At 49.1% G+C, this 21,634-nt stretch overlaps 2 protein-coding genes across 3 annotated transcripts; both read left to right on the top strand.

Moving 5' to 3' along the window:
- The first annotated feature begins 445 nt into the window (after positions 1-445).
- On the top strand, positions 446-4,685 carry c12h7orf57 (chromosome 12 C7orf57 homolog). 2 transcript variants are annotated; one of them, XM_047031461.1, is made up of 8 exons: positions 450-527; positions 866-938; positions 1,124-1,297; positions 1,611-1,713; positions 1,900-2,056; positions 3,074-3,138; positions 3,487-3,587; positions 3,727-4,685. In XM_047031461.1, the coding sequence occupies exons 2-8, from the start codon at positions 899-901 to the stop codon at positions 3,783-3,785; spliced, it is 699 nt and encodes a 232-aa protein (XP_046887417.1). In that variant the 5' UTR covers positions 450-527; positions 866-898; the 3' UTR covers positions 3,786-4,685. The 2 variants fall into 2 exon arrangements, with proteins under 2 accessions (XP_046887419.1, XP_046887417.1); XM_047031463.1 differs by lacking the exons at positions 3,074-3,138; positions 3,487-3,587; positions 3,727-4,685 and having other exon boundaries at positions 446-529; positions 1,900-2,302.
- On the top strand, positions 4,504-21,197 carry LOC124474943 (plakophilin-4-like). Its single transcript, XM_047031410.1, has 22 exons — positions 4,504-4,538; positions 5,752-5,923; positions 8,535-8,647; positions 8,881-8,915; positions 9,139-9,258; positions 10,242-10,396; positions 10,621-11,134; positions 11,697-11,846; positions 12,928-13,102; positions 13,287-13,419; positions 13,702-13,915; positions 14,009-14,189; positions 14,965-15,082; positions 15,320-15,511; positions 15,714-15,887; positions 16,657-16,807; positions 16,967-17,165; positions 17,720-17,804; positions 19,194-19,311; positions 19,435-19,566; positions 20,068-20,141; positions 20,383-21,197. The coding sequence occupies exons 1-22, from the start codon at positions 4,504-4,506 to the stop codon at positions 20,632-20,634; spliced, it is 3,492 nt and encodes a 1,163-aa protein (XP_046887366.1). The 3' UTR covers positions 20,635-21,197.
- The last annotated feature ends 437 nt before the right edge of the window (positions 21,198-21,634 follow it).

Below are 21,634 nucleotides of genomic sequence, written 5' to 3'. Positions count from 1 at the left end.
GTAGCCATTAAGCGGTCATCAACATTCTTTTTATACACATTTCTTTTTTGTACTTGGGGGGTCCTCAACGTCCTTTTTTATAAAGATTTTTGTTTTATTATTTTTTTTTACATAGAGCGGTCTTCAAAATCCTTTTTTTTTTTTTACGAGAAAACATACAGATCTTTCAGGTTGGAGACTTGAATGTGCGGAGAAGAGGAAAGCAGAAGTTGTTTCATGACGGGGCAATGATGATGCCCTCTGCTGCTAAATCCGATACATACAAACTATTTAAACTAGCCTGCTTCCCCATTGTTCAAAACCATTTGCAAATCGATGTTTTTCATTTAAGTATTTATAGATTTTTATTTATATGTATTTACTATATGAACAATAGAAAAACCTCAAATGACAGAAATACTAAGAATCTTACGTGAACACGGACCGGAAGTACATCCTAGGTTCAGGAAGTCGTTTGGAAGAAGTGTCCACCCAGTTAGTCGATTAGAGACACATCGATTCGACAAAGAATTGAAGCCGCCTGAACTGTGTGAGCTAAATGCTATTATTTGAACATATTCGTATTTGTAGATGGGTGTATTAACTGCGTACTTAGTCATATATCAAACGTATTTGCATTAGCGAGTGAATGTTGGATAGCTTGCTAAATTACGCTGGTCTAGCTAGCTAGCCGGCTAGCTGGCTAATGTGCAGACAATGCTAGCGAGTGGCTTTGTTAACCGATTTTTAATTTTGCATATTTCTGAAGAGCCGTTGCAGTTGTTGGTTACTAGTTTGCTTGTTACTGTTAACTGGCGTTACGGGCAGTGTTGTATGTTGTTAAACATCTTGCTGTATATTGACGTTCTTTATTTTATGGTATCAGCATTCTTGCCTCTGGATATCACCACTATCAGCTATGAGTGCTGCACCCAACCATCGGAGGACTAAACCTGGAGGTGAGCACAGCGCCGCGGTGTTAGTCAGGGGGAATCATGTCTAGACGTGGATGAAACTGAACCGGAATTGTACGGTAGCGAATTTACATTTAGACACAAACCGCGTATGTGATGCCAGTCATGAAGAAAGGATGTATTACCAACAAGGTAGTATGCTACTATTTTATGTTATTGTCGTCTTGCAGGTATCAAGCCAGGGACACCGTCCAACGGAGTTGTTGGTCCGACGTCGCAGATCCCGGGGCTGTCCCAGATCGCAAGCGAAAGCGCCCCGGAGGCGAGGACTAGCGGGCGTCGCGTGGGGATATTTGCTTCGGATTCTGAATATGTCAAACTGGCCAAGCAAGGCGGACAGAAGGGTGGGTTCATAGTTTTGCTCCAGAAGCCGCTCAAACTCAACAAAACCACAATAGCCCAGGTCTAATTATTTCGTGAAATAAAAAAAAGTGTTGAGTGTTTTCCCCCCTAGGATTTAAATGGTAAACATGTAACAATAACCTAAACAGTTGCCAGATAATCTTACACACTTTTACATGACACACTTAACACACTTTTACATACTGCCTACATATCTTTACATTCACATATTTCCTGTTCATTATCCGTGACTGTCAAACAGTCTATGAATCATCCCCCTGGTCTCATTCTCTGTACATGTTCTTGGTTCCTCAGGGTTACTTTCCCACGACGATATCGAAGCAGAAAACCAATCCCCCCAAAACTACAACCCATCTGATTGGTTCTCTGGACCATCCGGGTCACAAAGGTCAAAGAGGTAAGACAACTGGGACGTTATTGGAGGAAGTCACGTTTCACAAAGACGTGCATACTAACACTGCAAAACCAAACCAGTTGTGTTTGGGAGGGCGTGCAGTAGGCGTGTGTCCTGCCTGCTCTCCAGCTGTCGCCTGGCCTCCTATCCGCGGAGAGAGGGCGACTTCTGATGCTTTTGTGTTTTCAGCGGCAGTCAAGCCAGTTCCCCTGACATGATGAGCCCAGATGGGCACTCCAGGAGCCAGTCTAAAGGCTCCAGGCACGCCCTGGCAGCTCCCTTTGGGACTGATAACTGCTCCTCCTGGGAGAGGGACACTGATAGCTTTGCCCAGGGGAAAGAGAAGGTGACGGAACTTAAATCCCCCCTCCTCACCCCTCTTGCCATCAGTGACATCATGGTCTTTCCTTATTGTTTCATCATCCAGCCCCCCCCCCCTCCACTCCTCAGTTTGCATCCGTCCATCTCTGAGTTGATCCCATCATCGTCTCTTTCCCAGGAGGGCTTCACTACATGCAGCTTAGTGGTTAGAGGAGCTTCACTACATGCAGCTTAGTGGTTAGAGGAGCTTCACTACATGCAGCTTAGTGGTTAGAGGAGCTTCACTACATGCAGCTTAGTGGTTAGAGGAGCTTCACTACATGCAGCTTAGTGGTTAGAGGAGCTTCACTACATGCAGCTTAGTGGTTAGAGGAGCTTCACTACATGCAGCTTAGTGGTTAGAGGAGCTTCACTACATGCAGCTTAGTGGTTAGAGGAGCTTCACTACATGCAGCTTAGTGGTTAGAGGAGCTTCACTACATGCAGCTTAGTGGTTAGAGGAGCTTCACTACATGCAGTTTAGTGGTTAGAGAAGCATAGCTCTGGTGCGCTGTGACAGAAGCACCAAACGGGGAACATCTGCACAGACCATGACTTGGACTGAGACTTAAGACTTGACTCAGGACCTTTCAGACCTAAGGAAGAAGCTTTCCCTCTTTTGTACCTTTTTTGTTTGTCTTTTTAGCTCCTACATGTTTTGAATGTTATATTATTCCAGATGAGACATGCGTACGTAGCTGGCGCTGCAGTAGCTGTAGGTCATAATAACCATTTTGTTTTGCATGACTAATGATTATTCATCAGATCCATCAAGATATCTGACCGTCTACCGGGTTCATCAGATCACTGTCAACTCATTACATCCCTCCGCTTCCTTAAAGTCTCACAACAGTATGCTATTATTTACCTATTTATGGATTGATTTATTGCTTGATTTGGACTCTAAAGGAGCATGCTAGCTCTCTCCATTTGATGTTGCTGTGTGGTCAGTTATTTAGCCAAAGCACAGAGAAGTGATGGTTGTTGTGGTTTGCGTGTGCAGGTCCATGGAGCTGCTGCTCAGCTGGACGGCCTGTCTCTAACCCAGGCCAACAAGTACAAGAGAACGTGAGTAGAGCGCTGGTTCTCATCCTGTGCACCAGATCCACCACACTGACGCATGATGGAGGAAGGCCTCTCTCTCTGTCTTACTTACTCTTGCTTACTCTCTCTCTTTGTCCTCCCTGTCTACGATTGAACAAAATGGTACAGGACACAACATGGAATCTGTAGATATTATCCTTCCCAGTTTTCTCTGTTGAGATCGGTTAGGTGTTGATCTGCTGGCATCTGTTAAGCCCTCTGACATTGTTTCTACAAAGGGCTTCATACATTTGATTGGATTTGGATTTAATTATGAAATGCCTTTTCAGAGTAAACAAGTCTTTGTCTCTCTCTCTCCCTTGCTCTCTCAAGGTCCTATGACAAGAAAGTAGTCCCTGTAAGCATGTCCAAGCTGTTGAGCTTTGGTTATGTGGAGGAAGAGAAGAAGACTCCGAACGATGACGATGCTTCCAGTATGTCACATCCACCTGGGGCAGAACAGGCTGTGACTTTACAGCACGTCTTCGTCTTGCCTCTTGCCTTAAATGCCCTAACAGGATTGGGTAAAAAGGCGGAGCTTGGAACTAATCCAAACTGCTTGTCCTTTTCCAGGTGTTACCTCGGAACAGACCAGCACCATCGCAGCTGAGGAGGATGACGACCTGGAGTAGGAGGAAGGAAGGATGAGGGTTATCACCTGAGGTGGATGGCCTGTCACATGACCACCCTGTCACATGATCACTACTAACATTTTGCCCCTGTCTCTCATCCTGACTCTGTGGTACTTACTAACACAAAACTTTACTCACTTTTTCATTTATTTATTTTTCCAGTTGATTGTGAATGATTATTATTTAAATCATGTTGTTTCCCTGTACATCAATTGATTCCTGCAATGTTTCTATCGTTGTTCTGAACCGATCAGGAAGATGAATTGTATGATATGTGTGTGCGCTGGTGTTAGTGGTGTTGAATAGGTGTGTTTTGGTGCTGTGAAAGGTGTTTGTGAACGCGGCCTACCACTGCCACACCACAGGGATGTACGTGACACATGATGTTTTCACCTCCCGGGTCAAACACGACCACAGTTTGAGCTCAACCGACGTGGACGTGAACAGAAACGGAATCCGGAGAGGGGCTTCTGTTCCTCAGCCTAACCCCTGTCCCGGTGGTCGTCATAGAAACCCTGTTAGCGATCTGTTTTCTGTCACTTGTACATACGAAGTAAGGAATGGCGACTGTATCACTCTTGAGTTTGCTTTTGAAGTTAAGGTACCGCATTGATAGCTGATCACGTGACGCTACTTGTACATTCCGTCGTTGCTTATTCTACCATGTAATTGTTTTATTTGCCAAGACTTTGACTCAGTTACAGATTCAAATCTTAGCATGGACGGCAGTGGGGTGCGTGGAGTGGTGTCTCGGTACACAGTGTGTGATCCTCACAGGGTTTCTGCTGCGGAGATCCGGTTTAACAATAAATGTACGACCCTCACGTTTTACTCTAGTGGATTATACTGAAGCTCTTGTGAACCAGTCATTTGAATAAAATGGCATGTGCATGAACCAGCTGTCATGTGTTTTGGTGAGTAATTTGTCCATAATTGTCTCAAGTAGTTGATCATGTAAAATTCAACAAAAACATGAGAATAATTATTCAGTTTCAAAATTGTATTACTACCAGTAACCTAAGTAGAATTTAACAAGTTTAGTGCTCATAAACAGCGTATTAAAATAAGTCATCCAATTACGCTACTGACACGGATAGGCTGAGTATCGATTGATAAGTGATAAGGCCATAAGTATCGATTGATTGAACCATTGATTCAACAACTAACAGGCCTTAAACATATCTGATTTATAAAATATATCTTTAATATTGGCAACATTAACCTACCTTTTGCCATTATCAAACGTTGAAATGGCATCACAAACGGAACACCAACATCTATATCTCCCTCCGACCGAACCTAGGCTATAGGCTACTTGTCATTGCCTACAATCCAGATCTCCTACGAACCGCATGGTGACGTCACATTCTACTCCTTTAAGCGCTGGTGGTTGGGTGGACGAGGATGGCGAATAGATATTGGTAATATCAGACTCGAAAAAAACTACGGGCGACAGGCTGTGCATGTTGGTAAATATATTTTGAATGCATGTGCTGCGCTGTCAAAATAGCATTGCATGTACAATGTAGCTGTTACGTTTCCTCGTATTGGCAGTGATGGATTCTTGCTGACCAAATAGGTCAAATCAACATCTGGCTGGTAAGAAATTGCGCCTGCTCGTCACTTGTAGTTTATGCAGCTGTTGCAGAATAGAAACCTATGTGTGTTAGCCGTGCATTTACATAATTTACCACTACAATTGTAGTCATTCAAATGTGTTGTTCGGTAAGACTGATTTTTCATACACCATCACAGTAGGCATGGTTCTATAAGCTTTATATTAAACTGTACACCCGTGGCATGGTTTCGTTAAGTCTTTCATACACCACACTGAATGACAAAGTAGTAAGATATGATATTTTGACATTGCACGGTTTGGTTAGTTGACTCTGCACTTGACACGATGGCTTAACGCGATGCGTTGCTGTTGTCTGTCGGTGTGACCGGCGGTGCATATCCTTTGCAGGGGGCAGGGGTTACGCATCCCGCCAGCCTCGAAGCAGAGGGCAGAGATGGAGGGAGGTACCGGCCAAGGGGAAGCACCAAAACCGTCCAGAGACAGACCGAGTGTCCAGAGCCTTCAGCCTGACACGTCCTCCACCACCACCACTAATCTCCTGGCCTCCGTGAAAGAGCAGGTTCAGTAACCTCTCCCCTCTCTCTCTCTCTCCCCCCCCCCCCCCCCCCCCCCCTCTCTCTCTCTCTTTGGATACTATTTCTCTCCCTTCCTCCATGTTTGTCTTTCTCCTTCCCTTACCATGTTGTGGTCCCTGTACCCAAACATGACATGCAGCAACCAGCAGGTCGGGTCTCGTGTCTCTTGTTCAGATCCTGTCTGTCAGCATGTTGTGTGTCCGCTCCCTTCCCTAGTCGTTTCTGCTGATGAGCATTATCGCAATCTGCAGAGGCTGTGTAGGCCTGAGGTCTGAACTGCATTTTGGAGCCTTTCAGGAGTAAGCATATGTTTGTTTAGAACATATGACATGAGTGAGCATCCTGCAGGATCTGAGAGACTGGGATTCCTCAGTAGAGAAGTAGAGAAGACCTTGACTGGGTTCGCTCGTTCCCCGGTGTTGTGTGTGTCCTGTGAACAGTGTGTGTGTACTGTGAACAGTGTGTTGTGTGTGTGTGTACTGTGAACAGTGTGTGTGTACTGTGAACAGTGTGTTGTGTGTGTGTACTGTGAACAGTGTGTGTGTACTGTGAACAGTGTGTTGTGTGTGTGTACTGTGAACAGTCTGTGTGTACTGTGAACAGTGTGTGTGTGTGTACTGTGAACAGTGTGTTGTGTGTGTGTGTACTGTGAACAGTGTGTTGTGTGTGTACTGTGAACAGCTATCCTAGCAGACTGCAGCTCAAACTGGACTCAACACTGAACAGCTCAACTCAGCATCGCTGAGCTGATGTCAGAAAAGAAGAGCTGGTTCAATCAAATGACATTATCCTGCCCAAACTTCAACCGTCTCTTTGAATCTCTAGTGTATGCCGGCTAAGGCAGGCAAAGCAGGCATGTTTTACGTAGGCGTTTCATCACATTTATTTGTGGAAACCAAGCGAGATCGACATGCAAATAAAAAACGGATCTGACCTTCTGAAAAAAATTGAGTTCTGTTATTTTTCAGTGTTAATGTAACGTGGCCGGGTAGATTTCTACGACCTTCTGTGAGGTTATGAGTGGAGCAGGCTGGTGTTGTGCAGCGCAGGCTACACTACTGAGTAGTCATACCACTGAGGCCTGGGTGTGTTTTCTGCTGTCAGATGTGTTGACAGCCTGGATCTTAATCACTCCACACGGTTCAATCCAAGAAGCCCATGTAAAAGGGTTCCAGATAGAACCTTCGTTTAGAAAAGATCCCTTCATGAGCTTTATGTCTGATGTTTGGAACTCAGAATACTCCTGAGGTTCTGAAATGGAACGCGACAACCCTGATGATGGTTTTGTTCAGAACCTTTCATTCAGACGGTTCTTTTGTTTCTAATGATTCTATCCTCCCTGCTTAACCACGTGCTGGAATATCCATGGAGTGTCTAGTTCTTAAAGCTGTGGCGTTTTAATCGGCCGTGTGTTTGCACCGGGGGGTTTGCTGGAGTGTGTGGGTCTGTGAGCTGGTCTGGTTGACCTGTAGGAGAAGAAGATGGAAAGAATCAGTCCCTCTCCACAGACAAGACACTCTTTATGACAACAGACAATGAGAAGACACTTCTTCTTTCACGCTACAACACAGCTGGTGCGGGACGCTGACTGGCGGTGCTTGGCATGAGACTGGCAGCTCCACACTCTGACACACACTGGGAAGATCTGTTCACTCTGCTGGAGGCTCGTCATCCCAACATAAGGACTTTTTTGACTGACATTTTATCCTAATTTAGTTTTGATAGTGTAGACGTGCATTCTGTCGAACATGTAGTCCTGTCTCCGTGGGAATATCCAGCTTCTCTTCTGAGTTTGTCTGTCTTATCTTAGTTTTCAATCTCTAACCGTGCCACCCAGGCAAGAGAAGCACACCCAGCCCAGCATCTGGGAGAAGGGTGAGAAGACGTGGTCCTCCTCTGCCCTGGTCCAGGATCTGGGAGCAGGGTGAGAAGACGTGGTCCTCCTCTGGTCCAGGATCCAGGGCTGGGTGAGAAGACGTGGTCCTCCTCTGCCCTGGTCCAGGATCTGGGAGCTGGGTGAGAAGACGTGGTCCTCCTCTGGTCCAGGATCCAGGGCTGGGTGAGAAGACGTGGTCCTCCTCTGCCCTGGTCCAGGATCTGGGAGCTGGGTGAGAAGACGTGGTCCTCCTCTGGTCCAGGATCCAGGGCCATATCTTTAGATGCTGCTCTCTGAAGAGCACTGCTGACCTAAATACAACAAAGCCTCTTTTGTAAAACACATATTTGGATTATGTCCTTCAACGTCATTCTTGCGCCGCAGGCTTTTCCTCAAGATTACTGTGGTGATCGGTGGGTTATTTCTGACCGTGTCGTTCAGTTAGTCATCTCTGCTCAATATGCAACATTTTTAGTCCTTACATAAAAAAAAAAAAAAATTGGAAATCTTTTTCTACTTTATTGAGATAGACAGAAGAATGACAGGAAATTAAGGGGATAGAGAGAGAGGGGATTGAACTCTGATGTGACAGTTGATCTACGCTGATTATTCGGTGTCCCCTGGTGTGTCTTCCAGACCTTTCTGTGTTCCCCCTCCACCTCTCTTCATCCAGACCGACTGGCCTGACTCCTTGGTTTGAACATTGCGTGTCTCCGTAGGAGCTGCAGTTTGAGCGTCTGACCCGAGAGTTGGAGGAGGAGCGTCAGATTGTGGCCAGCCAGCTGGAGAGATGCATGCTGGGAGCAGAGTCTCTGGGCGGAGACAGCAGCAGGTACGCACAGTGATGACCCCTGCTGACCCCTGCTGCATGCTGCCGGGGGATAGATCGCTTGTTTGTGACGCGTCTTGATCGTGATAACCGTCCTGTATTGTGTGTGAGATGCCATGCATGTGCTGATATCCATTATCTCTCCTCCTCCCCCCTGTCCTTTCCTCCTCTCTTTTCCTGTCCTGTTTCATCCTTCTTTCCCCTCCTCCCCCCTGTCCTCTCCTCCTCTCCTCCAGCTCATCTGAGAAGTCCTTCAACTGGCGATCAGCAGGTGAGAGCTCCCCCAGACGGGCTCATCACATCCTCCACCCCTGACCTCATGTTCCCAGAGTAACTGCAGTGTGTGCCATGCCGTCCAACCCTACCATCATCCAACACTTCCAACTGGACAGCAGGGAGGCTGGTCAGCAGAGATGTTTAGACGGGGCCAGACTCAGGGGGCAGTGAGGTGACCACATCTTGTTTGTTGCTCTGTTGGTCAGATGCGTCCGGAGTGGGGGAGTCACGTCCTGGTGGGGGGGAGGCAGGGCCGCCCTCCCCCTCTCGCCTGTTCCGGGGCGACGAGGGGCTCTATCCTGGGGAGCCAGAGAGAGTGTCCCTTCATGACAGTGAGGGTACATCTGTAATACTTATACTTCTAATAATAAGGTGTTCATCTAGCAGACAGGGTGGAGGAAGGAGGGAGTCACAGTGAGTCGTTAATAAAGATCTAACAGCAGAGGATTCCACCACTCTCTTACAAAATAACCCATTTGTTAGAAAAGAGGCAGAACCCAGTTTTCAGTGACTGTCCGCATCATCCCTGGTCAGATAGAGAAGCCCCCGTCTTGGTTCCAAACAGAACCTCACAGCTGAAAAAGTGAAACCCTTCCATTGTTCTACACCTACAGTGATTTTGTTGACCCACTGTTAATGACACGCTGAACATAAATAGCCGGGTCACGTTAATCGGTTTGCTACGTTGATTAAGCCAACGCAAGCTGCCCGTGGGGCTCTAGAATCTTCCACACTTCCTCAAAAGCAGGATGACCCACTTACTGGTGTTGCTCCACAGCTGTGGCAGGGATAGAGAGAGGGGAAGAGAGGGAGGGAGGGACAGAGGGAAGAAACAGTTTAGGAAAGGATGTATGGAGGGAGGATAGAATGGAGGGAGGGATGGAGGAAAGGATGTAGAAATAGATAGATGGAGGGATGGATTGTGTGAGATCAAACGTTATATAACTCAGTTAGCCACTATCATGTTGACATGACGACAAATACATCACTAAACTGCTGCATAAATCCTTGTACAATCCCTCTTTTTTTGTTATACTTACAAAGTATAAGTACAAACATACTGACATATATTAAAGTTGTCAATAAATACGTGAACATGGAAAACAGTTCGGAATGCTTCCAACTGAATAGAAAAAATACATTTAATGAAAATAAATCAAGCTCTGATTGAACGAGCTACACATGTAGGAGTGTGTAGCCGTGTGCAGCCTTGTGTGTAGCTGTGTGTAGCCGTGTGTGTAGCTGTGTGTAGCCGTGTGTGTAGCTGTGTGTGTAGCTGTGTGTAGCCGTGTGTGTAGCCGTGTGTGTCCTCTGTCCTCAGTGTCAGGGGCTCACTCCGTCCAGATGGCGTCCTACGCGGACAGTGGTTACCATGACAGCAGCGTGAGCTTCTACAGCGCTCAGAACCTGGTCCGCTCCGGCCCCCGGGCCTCCCTGTGCAGGAGCCCCCGGGCTGAGGGCCAGGCGTCCGGACAGGTAGCCCCCCTCGCTCCTCCCTCTGCCCTCCTCATCACTCCCTCCTCTTCCTCCTCTTCTCTCCTCTCCCACTCTCTACCCATCACCTCCTGTCTGCCCTCCACCCCCACCCTACCCCTTCTGTCCGTCTCTCTTCATTATAAATCCACCTTTCATTCTTTATGTCCCACTTTTGAATGTTGCCTACAATGACATTTCATGTCACATCCCCCCCCCCCCCCCAGGCGTCGGCGTCTGGCCGGGTGATGAGGCGGATCGGCTCCCTGCCCTCCAGCGGCCAGTCTCCGGGGGGCCCGGGGGGCACGGTGTCCCCCTCCCGCGTGTCGCTCCGCACCTCCCAGGGCAGCGCCTACGGCTCGCCCATCCTCACTGAGCCCAAACCACTGGCCAGCGTCTTCCCCGGCACCACCATGCCCCCCTCCTGCCCCTCGCCCCCCTCCTCCACCTCCTCCCCGCCCCCCCAGCTCTACTCCCCCTCCCAGAGGAACGGGGGGCGTCCGGCCTCTCGCACCCTCGCCACCTCTCCCCCGGGCGTGGGCGTGGCCGGGCGCCTGGGCTCCTCCCTGTCCCTGGTGGAGGGGCGGGGCTTGTCCGTGTCTCCTCTGAGGTCCTGTATGACAGCTGTGCCGCAGCAGTTTGGCTCCACCCTCCCCCGCCAGACACAGCCTCTCCCCTACGGCGCCGACCCCTACGCCCGCTATGAGAGGAGCACCCTGTCCAGACCCGACAGCCTCACAGGTCTAACACACACACACACACACAAATATGCACACACACAGTCACACACACACAAATAAACAGTGGGTAGTATCTATGTGGTTCTCTGTGTGGAGGGATTATATTTCCCTCAGTCAGATTTGAGATGCTGAGAGTATCTGGTGCCACAGTGATGCTGGATCTGTCCCTCATGGCCTTCTGCCCAACCCTCTGACCCACATTCTGCTTTTCATAACCTTGCTCTCCTCTGGGGGTCTTGGGGGGTTTATCGCAAAACAGAAATGAGCAATATGGATGTGAGAGAGAGAAAACAAGCCTGTATGTTCCCTACCGAGTACAAGTTTACGGTACGACATGTTGCTTGTTCTCTGTTGTGTACCTCAGATATCACACATCAGCGTCATGCACCGAACACAGCTACTCTGTGGATCTTCCTTCCCTCTTCCTGTCTTCCTTGAACAACAATCCCCTCCATACAGAAACCACAGCAGAGCTAGATCACAAGGCAAGGCCCTGTGCGTGTGTGTGCTCATGCGGGTGTGCATGTGCTCGTGTGTGGTGTGTGTGTGTTTGTCTCCTCCAGGTCTTCACAGCTCCTACATCTCCCACCCCAGCCAGCAGGGGGCAGCATTGTCTCCAGACTGCCACCTCACTCCTGTCTACACCGAGCGCTCCTACCCCAGCCCGCTGTACCACAGCCCCTCCCACAGCGCCCTCTACAGGCCCTGCACAGGTACAGCACCACAGCAGGGACGTGGGACGAGGGTGTGTTCATGACAGCAGCACTGGTTACATGGAGTGGCAGTGAAGCACTCTTTTTTTCTGCGTTTTTCATTAGATCACTATTTTTCTTCCAGACAGTCTGTAAGAACTCTGGGGAGGGAGGGAGAATGAGAGGGAGGGTGGGTGGGAGGGAGGAAGTGAAAATGGAGAAGCGAGGGATAGGGAGATAACGACTCACTAAGCGCGTGTGTGTGGAGCGTGTGAGGCAGTCCTAAGCGCGTGTGTGTGGAGCGTGTGAGGCAGTCCTAAGCGTGTGTGGAGCGTGTGAGGCAGTCCTAAGCGTGTGTGGAGCGTGTGAGGCAGTCCTAAGCGCGTGTGGAGCGTGTGAGGCAGTCCTAAGCGCGTGTGTGTGGAGCATGTGAGGCAGTCCTAAGCGCGTGTGTGTGGAGCGTGTGAGGCAGTCCTAAGCGCGTGTGTGTGGAGCGTGTGAGGCAGTCCTAAGCGTGTGTGGAGCGTGTGAGGCAGTCCTAAGCGTGTGTGGAGCATGTGAGGCAGTCCTAAGCGCGTGTGGAGCGTGTGAGGCAGTCCTAAGCGTGTGTGGAGCGTGTGAGGCAGTCCTAAGCGTGTGTGGAGCATGTGAGGCAGTCCTAAGCGTGTGTGGAGCATGTGAGGCAGTCCTAAGCGTGTGTGGAGCATGTGAGGCAGTCCTAAGCGTGTGTGGAGCATGTGAGGCAGTCCTAAGCGTGTGTGGAGCATGTGAGGCAGTCCTAAGCGCGTGTGGAGCATGTGAGGCAGTCCTAAGCGCGTGTGGAGCGTGTGAGGCAGTCCTAAGCGCGTGTGGAGCGTGTGAGGCAGTCCTAAGCGTGTGTGGAGCGTGTGAGGCAGTCCTAAGCGCGTGTGGAGCGTGTGAGGCAGTCCTAAGCGTGTGTGGAGCGTGTGAGGCAGTCCTAAGCGTGTGTGAAACGTGTGAGGCAGTCCTAAGCGCGTGTGGAGCGTGTGAGGCAGTCCTAAGCGCGTGTGGAGCGTGTGAGGCAGTCCTAAGCGCGTGTGTGTGGAGTGTGTGAGGCAGTCCTAAGCGTGTGTGTGTGCAGGGATGGGGACCCTTCAGAGAGCCAGCAGCCACTGCAGCACCTTGCCCTACCAGAGCAGCTACGGCCTGTACCCAGACCCCTACAGGGTCTCCCAGCAGGGGCTGGTCGAGCTGGCCTACCCCGACAGAACAGCCACGAGGTCCCCCTCCATCGACAGCATCCACAAGGACCCCAGGTACACACACACACACACACACACACCACACGTTAACAAACTGTTAAACAGGAAAGGCTCACTTTTACTCTCCATCTCTTCTCACACCCCAATATCTATTTCTCTCTTCCTCTCTCTCTCTCCTTATCTCTCGTACCTCTCTCCTCTTTCATTCTGTCTCTCATCCTCCCCCCCCTCTCTCCAGGGAGTTTGCGTGGCGTGACCCGGAGCTGCCGGAGGTCATCCACATGCTGCAGCACCACTTCCCGTCCGTCCAGGCTAACGCTGCAGCCTACCTGCAGCACCTCTGCTACGGAGACAACAGGGTCAAGGTGGAGGTACGCAGGGAGAGCACGCCTTGTACTCTACTGGGTTCATTCAGGGGAAAAGCTGCTTTCAAATGTACTTCTGAAGTGATTTTGAAAAGAAGGCACAAAATCTATTCTGTTTTGCTTTCTTAATGCTTGTGTGATTTACCTCGGAGTAGTGTCTGCTATCGTCCTAGTACAGAACAGGTGACAGGTGTGACAGTGACAGGTGTGTCAGTGACAGGTGTGTCAGTGACAGGTGACTCAGTGACAGGTGTGTCAGGTGACAGGTGTCCCTCCCTCCCTGCCCAGGTGTGTCACCTGGGGGGCATCCAGCACCTGGTGGACCTGCTGGACCACAAGGCGGGGGAGGTGCAGAGGAGCGCGTGCGGGGCGCTCAGGAACCTGGTGTACGGCAAAGCCACCGACCACAACAAGGTGGCGCTGAGGAACTGCGGTGGTGTTCCAGCGCTGCTGCGTCTGCTGAGGAAGACCACCGACAACGACGTCAGAGAGCTGGTCACTGGTGGGTGTGTGTGTCTCTGTGTGTGTCTCTGTGTGAGGGTGTGTATCAGATGGCTCCGGACCTCACCACAGCCTCGTCTCCTTCGTGTGGCAGGGGTGTTGTGGAACCTGTCTTCCTGCGACGCAGTAAAGATGACCATCATCAGAGACGCTCTGAGCACCCTGACCAGCACTGTGGTCATCCCCCACTCCGGCTGGAGCAGCGGAGAGCACCGCGACCACGCCCTCAAGGTTCACTCCTCCCTGCTGCTCCGCAACACCACCGGCTGCCTCAGGTGAGCCCCCCCCCCCCCAGCCCCAGCCCCTCCCCCCAGCCCCAGCCCCTCCCCCCAGCCCCAGCCCCTCCCCCCAGCCCCCAGCCCCAGCCCCAGCCCCTCCCCCCAGCCCCAGCCCCAGCCCCTCCCCCCAGCCCCAGTCCCCCCAGAGGCAGGTGAAGGTCCTAGTAAGACCAGGGGAGACCAGACAGATGTCCTCTGGAGCATGCTGGGTCAGACATCTTTCAGCCAGCCCCCCTCACCTCCTAGAAATGGTTGTAGTGATCCTGGTGTCCACATGACATTTCATACATTCAGCTGACGCTGTTATCCAAAGCGATCGTTCAGATGGTTCATTTAGAAAGTAAAGCAGGAGACCCAGGATGGCAGGGGTCAGCAGGGGTCAGCAGGGGTCAGCGCCGTGGTGAGGGAGTTTCCAAATGGTCGCAACCTTCATCCACACGTGCTCAGCCACCTGGAGAATGTACAGGTGCTGGCTTGTGGCTGCGGCCTTACTATCTCAGTGGTGTTATGTAGTCTCTTTCCTGCCTGGCACCTGCTATAGCTGTCTGAAATGTATGGCCTGTGATTCTATTGGACAAGCAGTCTCTAAGCGCTGCACTGTATCCGGGCAGTTTTGAAGCCACCTTGTGGATGAAGTGAGGTACTGCAGCTCAGGACAGAGGAGGGTGAACACCCACTGTCACTGTTTATGTGTGACAAGAGAGTGTGTGGTGTGTGTGTGGTGTGTGTGTGTGGTGTGCGTGTGGTGTGTGTGTGGTGTGGTCCCCACCAGGAACCTCAGTTCAGCCGGGGAGGAGGCGAGGGGTCAGCTGCGCTGCTGTGAGGGGCTGGTCGACTCTCTCCTCTATGTCATCAAGGCTTGCGTCCACACCTCCGACTTTGACAGCAAGGTGTGTCACCGCCCTGGGGTCAGGGGTCACCGCCCTGGGGTCAGGGGTCACCGCCCTGGGGTCAGGGGTCAGTGTTTAGACACTGTGTGGATCAGGACCGAATTTGACTCATTTCTTTACTGCGAGTAGTGGGGACTACTTCTGTGTGTTGATGTATTATAACCCTGCTGTGTCTTGCTCTGCCAACCTAGCAAGATATATGAATGGGTGTGCGTCACTGAAATGCGTCCCCTGCAGATAGTGGAGAACTGCGTGTGCACTCTGAGGAACCTTTCTTACCGGCTGGAGATCGAGATGCCCTCGTCTCGTCTGCTGGGGGTCCACGAAGTGGACGGGCTCTTGGGCTTCGGCTCGGCCAGCCAAGACTACGACTACCTCTGCTGGGGCCGCATGAGGAAGAAGAAGAAGAGGGAGTGGCTGGATGGGAAGGTAACGGGGCTGGATGCCGGGAGACTGACATGATGAAAGGTCCTGAAATGACTAACACTTTTACTATTCAGGACTTGAGTCAGGACAGCTCTGATGTCGTGTCTCAGTCAGCTTAGATAGGAATCACTTCACAGGAACAGACACTTCTTTCCCATTCCCCAGACACCAGTGTGTGTGTGTGTGTGTGTGTGTGTGTCTCCAGTGGGATGGCGTGGGACCCATCCCTGGCTTCTCCAAGTCTCCTAAGGGGGCTGAGATGCTGTGGCACCCGGCTGTGGTGAAGCCTTACCTGGGCCTGCTGGCCGAGAGCTCCAACCCTGCCACCCTGGAGGGCTCCGCCGGCTCCCTGCAGAACCTGTCTGCCGGAAACTGGAAGGTGTGTGAGGGACAGAGAGAATGTGAGTGTGTGAGATGGAGAGTGTGTTAGTGTGAGAGAGTGTTTGTGTGTGTGTGAGATGGACATCCAGTAAGTATAAGAGAATGTGTGTGTGTCTACTGACTTGCGTGTGTGTGTGTATACCTCCTTGTGTGTGTGTGTGTATACCTCCTTGTGTGTGTGTGTGTATACCTCCTTGTGTGTGTGTGTGTATACCTCCTTGTGTGTGTGTATACCTCCTTGTGTGTGTGTGTGTATACCTCCTTGTGTGTGTGTGTGTATACCTCCTTGTGTGTGTGTGTGTATACCTCCTTGTGTGTGTGTGTGTATACCTCCTTGTGTGTGTGTGTGTATACCTCCTTGTGTGTGTGTGTGTATACCTCCTTGTGTGTGTGTGTGTATACCTCCTTGTGTGTGTGTGTGTATACCTCCTTGTGTGTGTGTGTGTATACCTCCTTGTGTGTGTGTGTGTATACCTCCTTGTGTGTGTGTGTGTATACCTCCTTGTGTGTGTGTGTGTATACCTCCTTGTGTGTGTGTGTGTATACCTCCTTGTGTGTGTGTGTGTATACCTCCTTGTGTGTGTGTGTGTATACCTCCTTGTGTGTGTGTGTGTGTATACCTCCTTGTGTGTGTGTGTGTATACCTCCTTGTGTGTGTGTGTGTATACCTCCTTGTGTGTGTGTGTGTATACCTCCTTGTGTGTGTGTGTGTATACCTCCTTGTGTGTGTGTGTGTATACCTCCTTGTGTGTGTGTCTACATCCCAGTTTGCGGCCTACATCCGAGCGGCGGTGCGTAAGGAGAAGGGCCTGCCCATCCTGGTGGAGCTGCTGAGGATGGATAACGACCGTGTGGTCTGCTCTGTGTCCACGGCCCTCAGGAACATGGCCCTGGACAGCAGGAACAAGGAGCTCATAGGTCAGTCAGGCTCTCTGGGTGGAGCGTGGGCGGAGATTCATGAGGTTTTGTCTGTTTGAGTTGGGAAATTGATGGAATTGATTATTGGAAAGGTGCTGAGCTATCAAATCAAGTGTGTGTCTGCCTGTGTGTGTGTGTCTCCCTGTGTGTGTGTGTCAGGTAAGTACGCCATGCGTGACCTGGTGAACCGTCTCCCAGGGTCCCGCCCCTCTCTGCTGTCTGACGAGACGGTGGCATCCATCTGCTGCACGCTGCACGAGGTGACCAGCAGGAACACGGAGAACGCCAAGGCCCTGGCTGACACGGGGGGCATCGAGAAGCTGGTCCACATCAGCAAGGGCCGGGGGGAGGGCTACAGGCACGCATTACAACATTATCTCCTTTCCTGTGTGTGAAAGAAAAGTTTCAAAAGGTTGAACAAAAACCTGTCTCTGTTCTCCCCTCTCCTCTCCAAAGGTTTTTGAAAAAGTTTTGAAAGGCCGAAAACAGATATTTTTTAAACAGTAAAATAAAGTAAAAAGGATTCTCTGTTCTCCCCTCTCTTAAAAAGTTTAGGAAACGTTTTGAAAAAACGTTTTGGAAAGGTAGAACAAATCTAATGTGTTTTCTGTTAGGAATTCTTTTGGGGGGAAAATTTGCATTCAAGAGTACTTGATGAAGACTCTATTTTTAAACATGAGTATCTGTACATACTTGAGTCAAGGATGTGTAATTTTGCTATATCTGCATATACAACATGCCATGTCATCCCCACAGTAATGCATACAGTGATAACCCCTCATGATACAGTACCCTCAGTACTTCCTGTCTGGGCTGGAGAAGGGGGGCGGGGAGAGCAAAGGCAGATGTGTGTAACTTCCTGTCTGGGCTGGAGGAAGGAGAAGTTCCTGTAACTTCTTGTTCCTGTCCCAGGTACTCTGTGAAGGTGGTGAAGGCTGCAGGCCAGGTGTTGAACACTCTGTGGCAGTACAGAGACCTGCGCTCCCTCTACAGACAGGTGAGCATGGCCATGGCCACACCCACTTCCTCAACACCTGCTGTACTTCTGTACACTGAGTCTGAGTCTGTACAGAGTCTGAGTCTATACTGAGTCTGAGTCTGTACTGAGTCTGAGTCTATACTGAATTTGTACTGATTCTGAGTCTGTACTGAGTCTGAGTCTATACTCAGTTTGAGTCTGTACTGAGCCTATACTGAGTCTGTACTGAGTCTATACTGAGTCTATACTGAGTCTGAGTCTGTACTGAGCCTGTACAGAGTCTGAGTCTGTACTGAGCCTATACTGAGTCTGTACTGAGTCTGAGTCTATACTGAGTCTGAGTCTGTACTGAGCCTATACTGAGTCTGAGTCTATACTGAGTCTGAGTCTGTACTGAGCCTATACTGAGTCTGAGTCTATACTGAGCCTATACTGAGCCTGTACTGAGTCTATACTGAGTCTATACTGAGTCTATACTGAGTCTATACTGAGTCTATACTGAGTCTATACTGAGTCTGAGTCTGAACCGTGTCTGTACTCTGTCTGAGTTTGTACTGTGTCTGTGCCAGGGGCGTCGTTAGACCACTGCTGTGCCCCAGTAAAATGTAAAGTTTGAGTTTTAACAATTTACTTTATTAGTCAGTGTATTAATTTATATTGATAATCCCGGAAAAAAATACGCAGTCTCCCAATTAACGCTTGTAAAAGTGTTCTACCGAAAACACAAACCGATGCATGCAGAATTCCATGTCAGCGTGCTCTTCTGAGCTTGCCAAATAGCCACTGCAGCACGCACACAGGAGTCCAGGGGGGTATTCCAGAAAGCAGGTTATGCAACATAACCGGGTAAATTAACTCAGCAGCTGATTCATAATGTTGCAGCAACCTACTGGCAATGTTGCTACAACGCTGGGTGTCTGCTGGGAGTTAACTTACCCGGGTATGTCACATGACCTCCTTTCTGGAGTACCCCCCAGGTGTCAGACTCAGAACACAGTCAGAATTGAGGTAGGATAAGTAAACATTACAAAACTTAAGATAGTTTCTAAATGATAGGCCTACCGATCATCTTATTTTGACTAAAACATAAAAACAATATTAAATGAAGCTCAAAAAAACTGTATTCATGCTCAAATGAATGCCCAAAAAATGTGCATGCTCACATTAACTATTGATGTTCCTGCCAAAGCTCATATCAAACTTGTGTCCCTGAACTGTTGTATAGTGGGTTAAGCAAGGGGAGTTTCTATAGCCTAGTAGTGCATTGTGCACAGCAAGCTTGAAAGAAAAAAAGGGATATGAATTTGGGGCCTGTGCCCCAGTAGAGTTTTGTGTCTAACAACACCTCTGCTCTGTACTGAGTCAGAGTCTGTTCTAAGCCTGTCTCCTCCCTGCTGTGCTCTGCAGGACGGCTGGACACACACTCACTTCATCACCCCGGTGTCCACTTTGGAGCGGGACCGCTATCGGTCTCAGCCCACCCTGCCCACCAGCACACTCCACATGCCTCCTGTCATCCAGACAGGTGAGAGTCTTGATACAGCACCTATATCAACCCTGACCCAACACCTAGACCAAACCTGAACCAAATCCCAGGCAACTAAGCCAACCCCAAAAGAAAAGAAAATGTTCTCTGTTGTTCTTGCAGGCGGCAGTGCCACGTCATCTCCAGCCATGCTAGGCATCCGCAGGCTCAGCTACAACAACCAGAGGGCGCAGTCATCTATGCAACTTGATACTTACTACGGAGACCACAGTTTACAGAAACATCAACGAGCAGGTCGTAATGTTGCCGATCCGATTCATTACATAAAACTGGAAGCGTAAAAAATAAAAAAAAACCTGGGAACTTGGTTCAAGTCAACTCACGTTATTGATCCTGAAGTAGATTGGAGTTGTTCAGAGTAGAACAGAACAGAAGTGCAGAATTCATCGTACATTCTAGCAGCTAGCATATTCCTTTATTAATTGAATTTGTTGGCATTTTGTCAGCTAGCTGGCTCAAACTTGGTTTGTTAGCTAGCTGTAATTATCGTGGGTCGAAGTTAACCCTATATTTTTCCGTTATGACAGCTAGTTAACAATCGTAGGTTGAAGGTAGCATTGTTTCAGTTTGATAGCTCATTTCGTCATTTCGTTTGTTGTCTAGCTAGCTAGAGCTAACGTTTTTTTCCTCTGACGCATACAGTAGTGAACCAATGGCTATGAGCCAATCAGGTTGCTTGATTTGAGCCACCCTTTTTAAAGTCTGTATTAATGATGTATGTGTTTTCTCCTCCAGGATCAGAAAAACAAACACCATATTTTATAGGCTCCTATTGTTCCCCGACAAGAGAGGACTTCATACGGCCACAAGTAAGACATGAACAGTAGTTCATTTAGACAATAATGTTTATTTGTGGCTTAAGCTAAGTGGTTGGAGCACTTCACTGCAGATCAAGAAAGCTTGCACAGGCTCAAATACGTCCCTTATTGCGTAGCCTATTGTTATATACATGTCTATGGTTATATATACTAGGACGCCATTACAGGAATGCCCCTGCGCCTGCTTATTGTAAAATGTGAACGCTCACTCGCACGTTAATCCTTCCATCAGAACAAGGAGCCGTTTTACGACGAACCAGAGAACCGGACGACTTTCAACAACTACCGAATGTACCTGTCGTCTCCACAAGGCTACGAGGAGGATGCGTACCAGGAGGATCCTGCCCCGGACGCGCCGGAAAGGTACGCCACCCAGACCCTGACACTCAAATCCAATACCAACTACGTGGATTTCTACTCCACCACACGGAGGCCTTCACAGCGGGCGAACCAGTACACCGGCTCCCCCGACTCCTGGGTTTAGGGAACTGTAACACCATATTGAACTCAACTTAAGTGTGTGTCTGTGTTTGTACGTGCGCATATGTGCCGCTGATTGCATATGTGTGTGTGATTCAGAATTAGGAACCTCGTTGTTTTCCGGAGTGCTGTGTAACGTCGGTTAGTTGTCCTAGGTAAGAAGAAGCACTGTGTTGAGTTAACGAGGTGCGTCAGTGCTGTGGTGGGCAGAATTGTGCAAAGGAGATGATGGGGAAATGTTCGAGTTGAAATAAGCTAAAAGGTTATACCTTTTCCTAGTAAGTTGGCCAAAAATATGTAATGAAGTTATATACTTAATGTGAAATGTCAAATACTATTTGTACAGATAAATGATACAATGACGTATAAACTCTATTGTTTTATCTCTGTATTCTATGTGTGGACTTTGTATGCTCTGGTGTTAAGTAATATTTTTTATTATTATTTATTGATCACTTTCTCAAGTTGTGACCAATTGTGACTGACCAAAATGCCCAGTTCTCTGTACTGTCCAACACTAAGATATGTATGTCACGGATGAAAATGTGTAAAGATTAAAGATCTCATCATAATATGTACAAAGCATTCCAAGTGTGGGAAATGTACTGACCACTATCTGTCTGTCTATCACGATGTCGACTAAATAAATTGTATAAAAGTAAAAAAAAAAATGGCATCTGGCGTTACATTTCTGTCTGAAACTCGGTAGCATCATGTCTGAGGTTTTCATTGTGTAATTCTCCTTGGGGACAGCCGTCAATATAAACGTAGGCTGTACAGATCCGCGAGGACACATTATTCAAGTTCTGATTCCAAGCACGGATCACGCTCTCGCTCTTCCATTCATCCACCGAACACAGGACCAGGAGCGCGTGCCTTTCGCGCCATGTACTTTCTTGGAGGATCGAACGTCACACTCTGCCTCTAACAGGTAGGGGTTATCGATTTGTTTTCATAGTCATCATTGGAATGTACTTATTTGTTTATGAAAATTGAAAATCTGC

The sequence above is a fragment of the Hypomesus transpacificus genome, chromosome 12 (genome assembly GCF_021917145.1).
Source record: "Hypomesus transpacificus isolate Combined female chromosome 12, fHypTra1, whole genome shotgun sequence".
NCBI classification, from domain to species: Eukaryota; Metazoa; Chordata; class Actinopteri; order Osmeriformes; family Osmeridae; genus Hypomesus; species Hypomesus transpacificus.
This window is presented reverse-complemented; position numbering and strand designations above follow the sequence as displayed.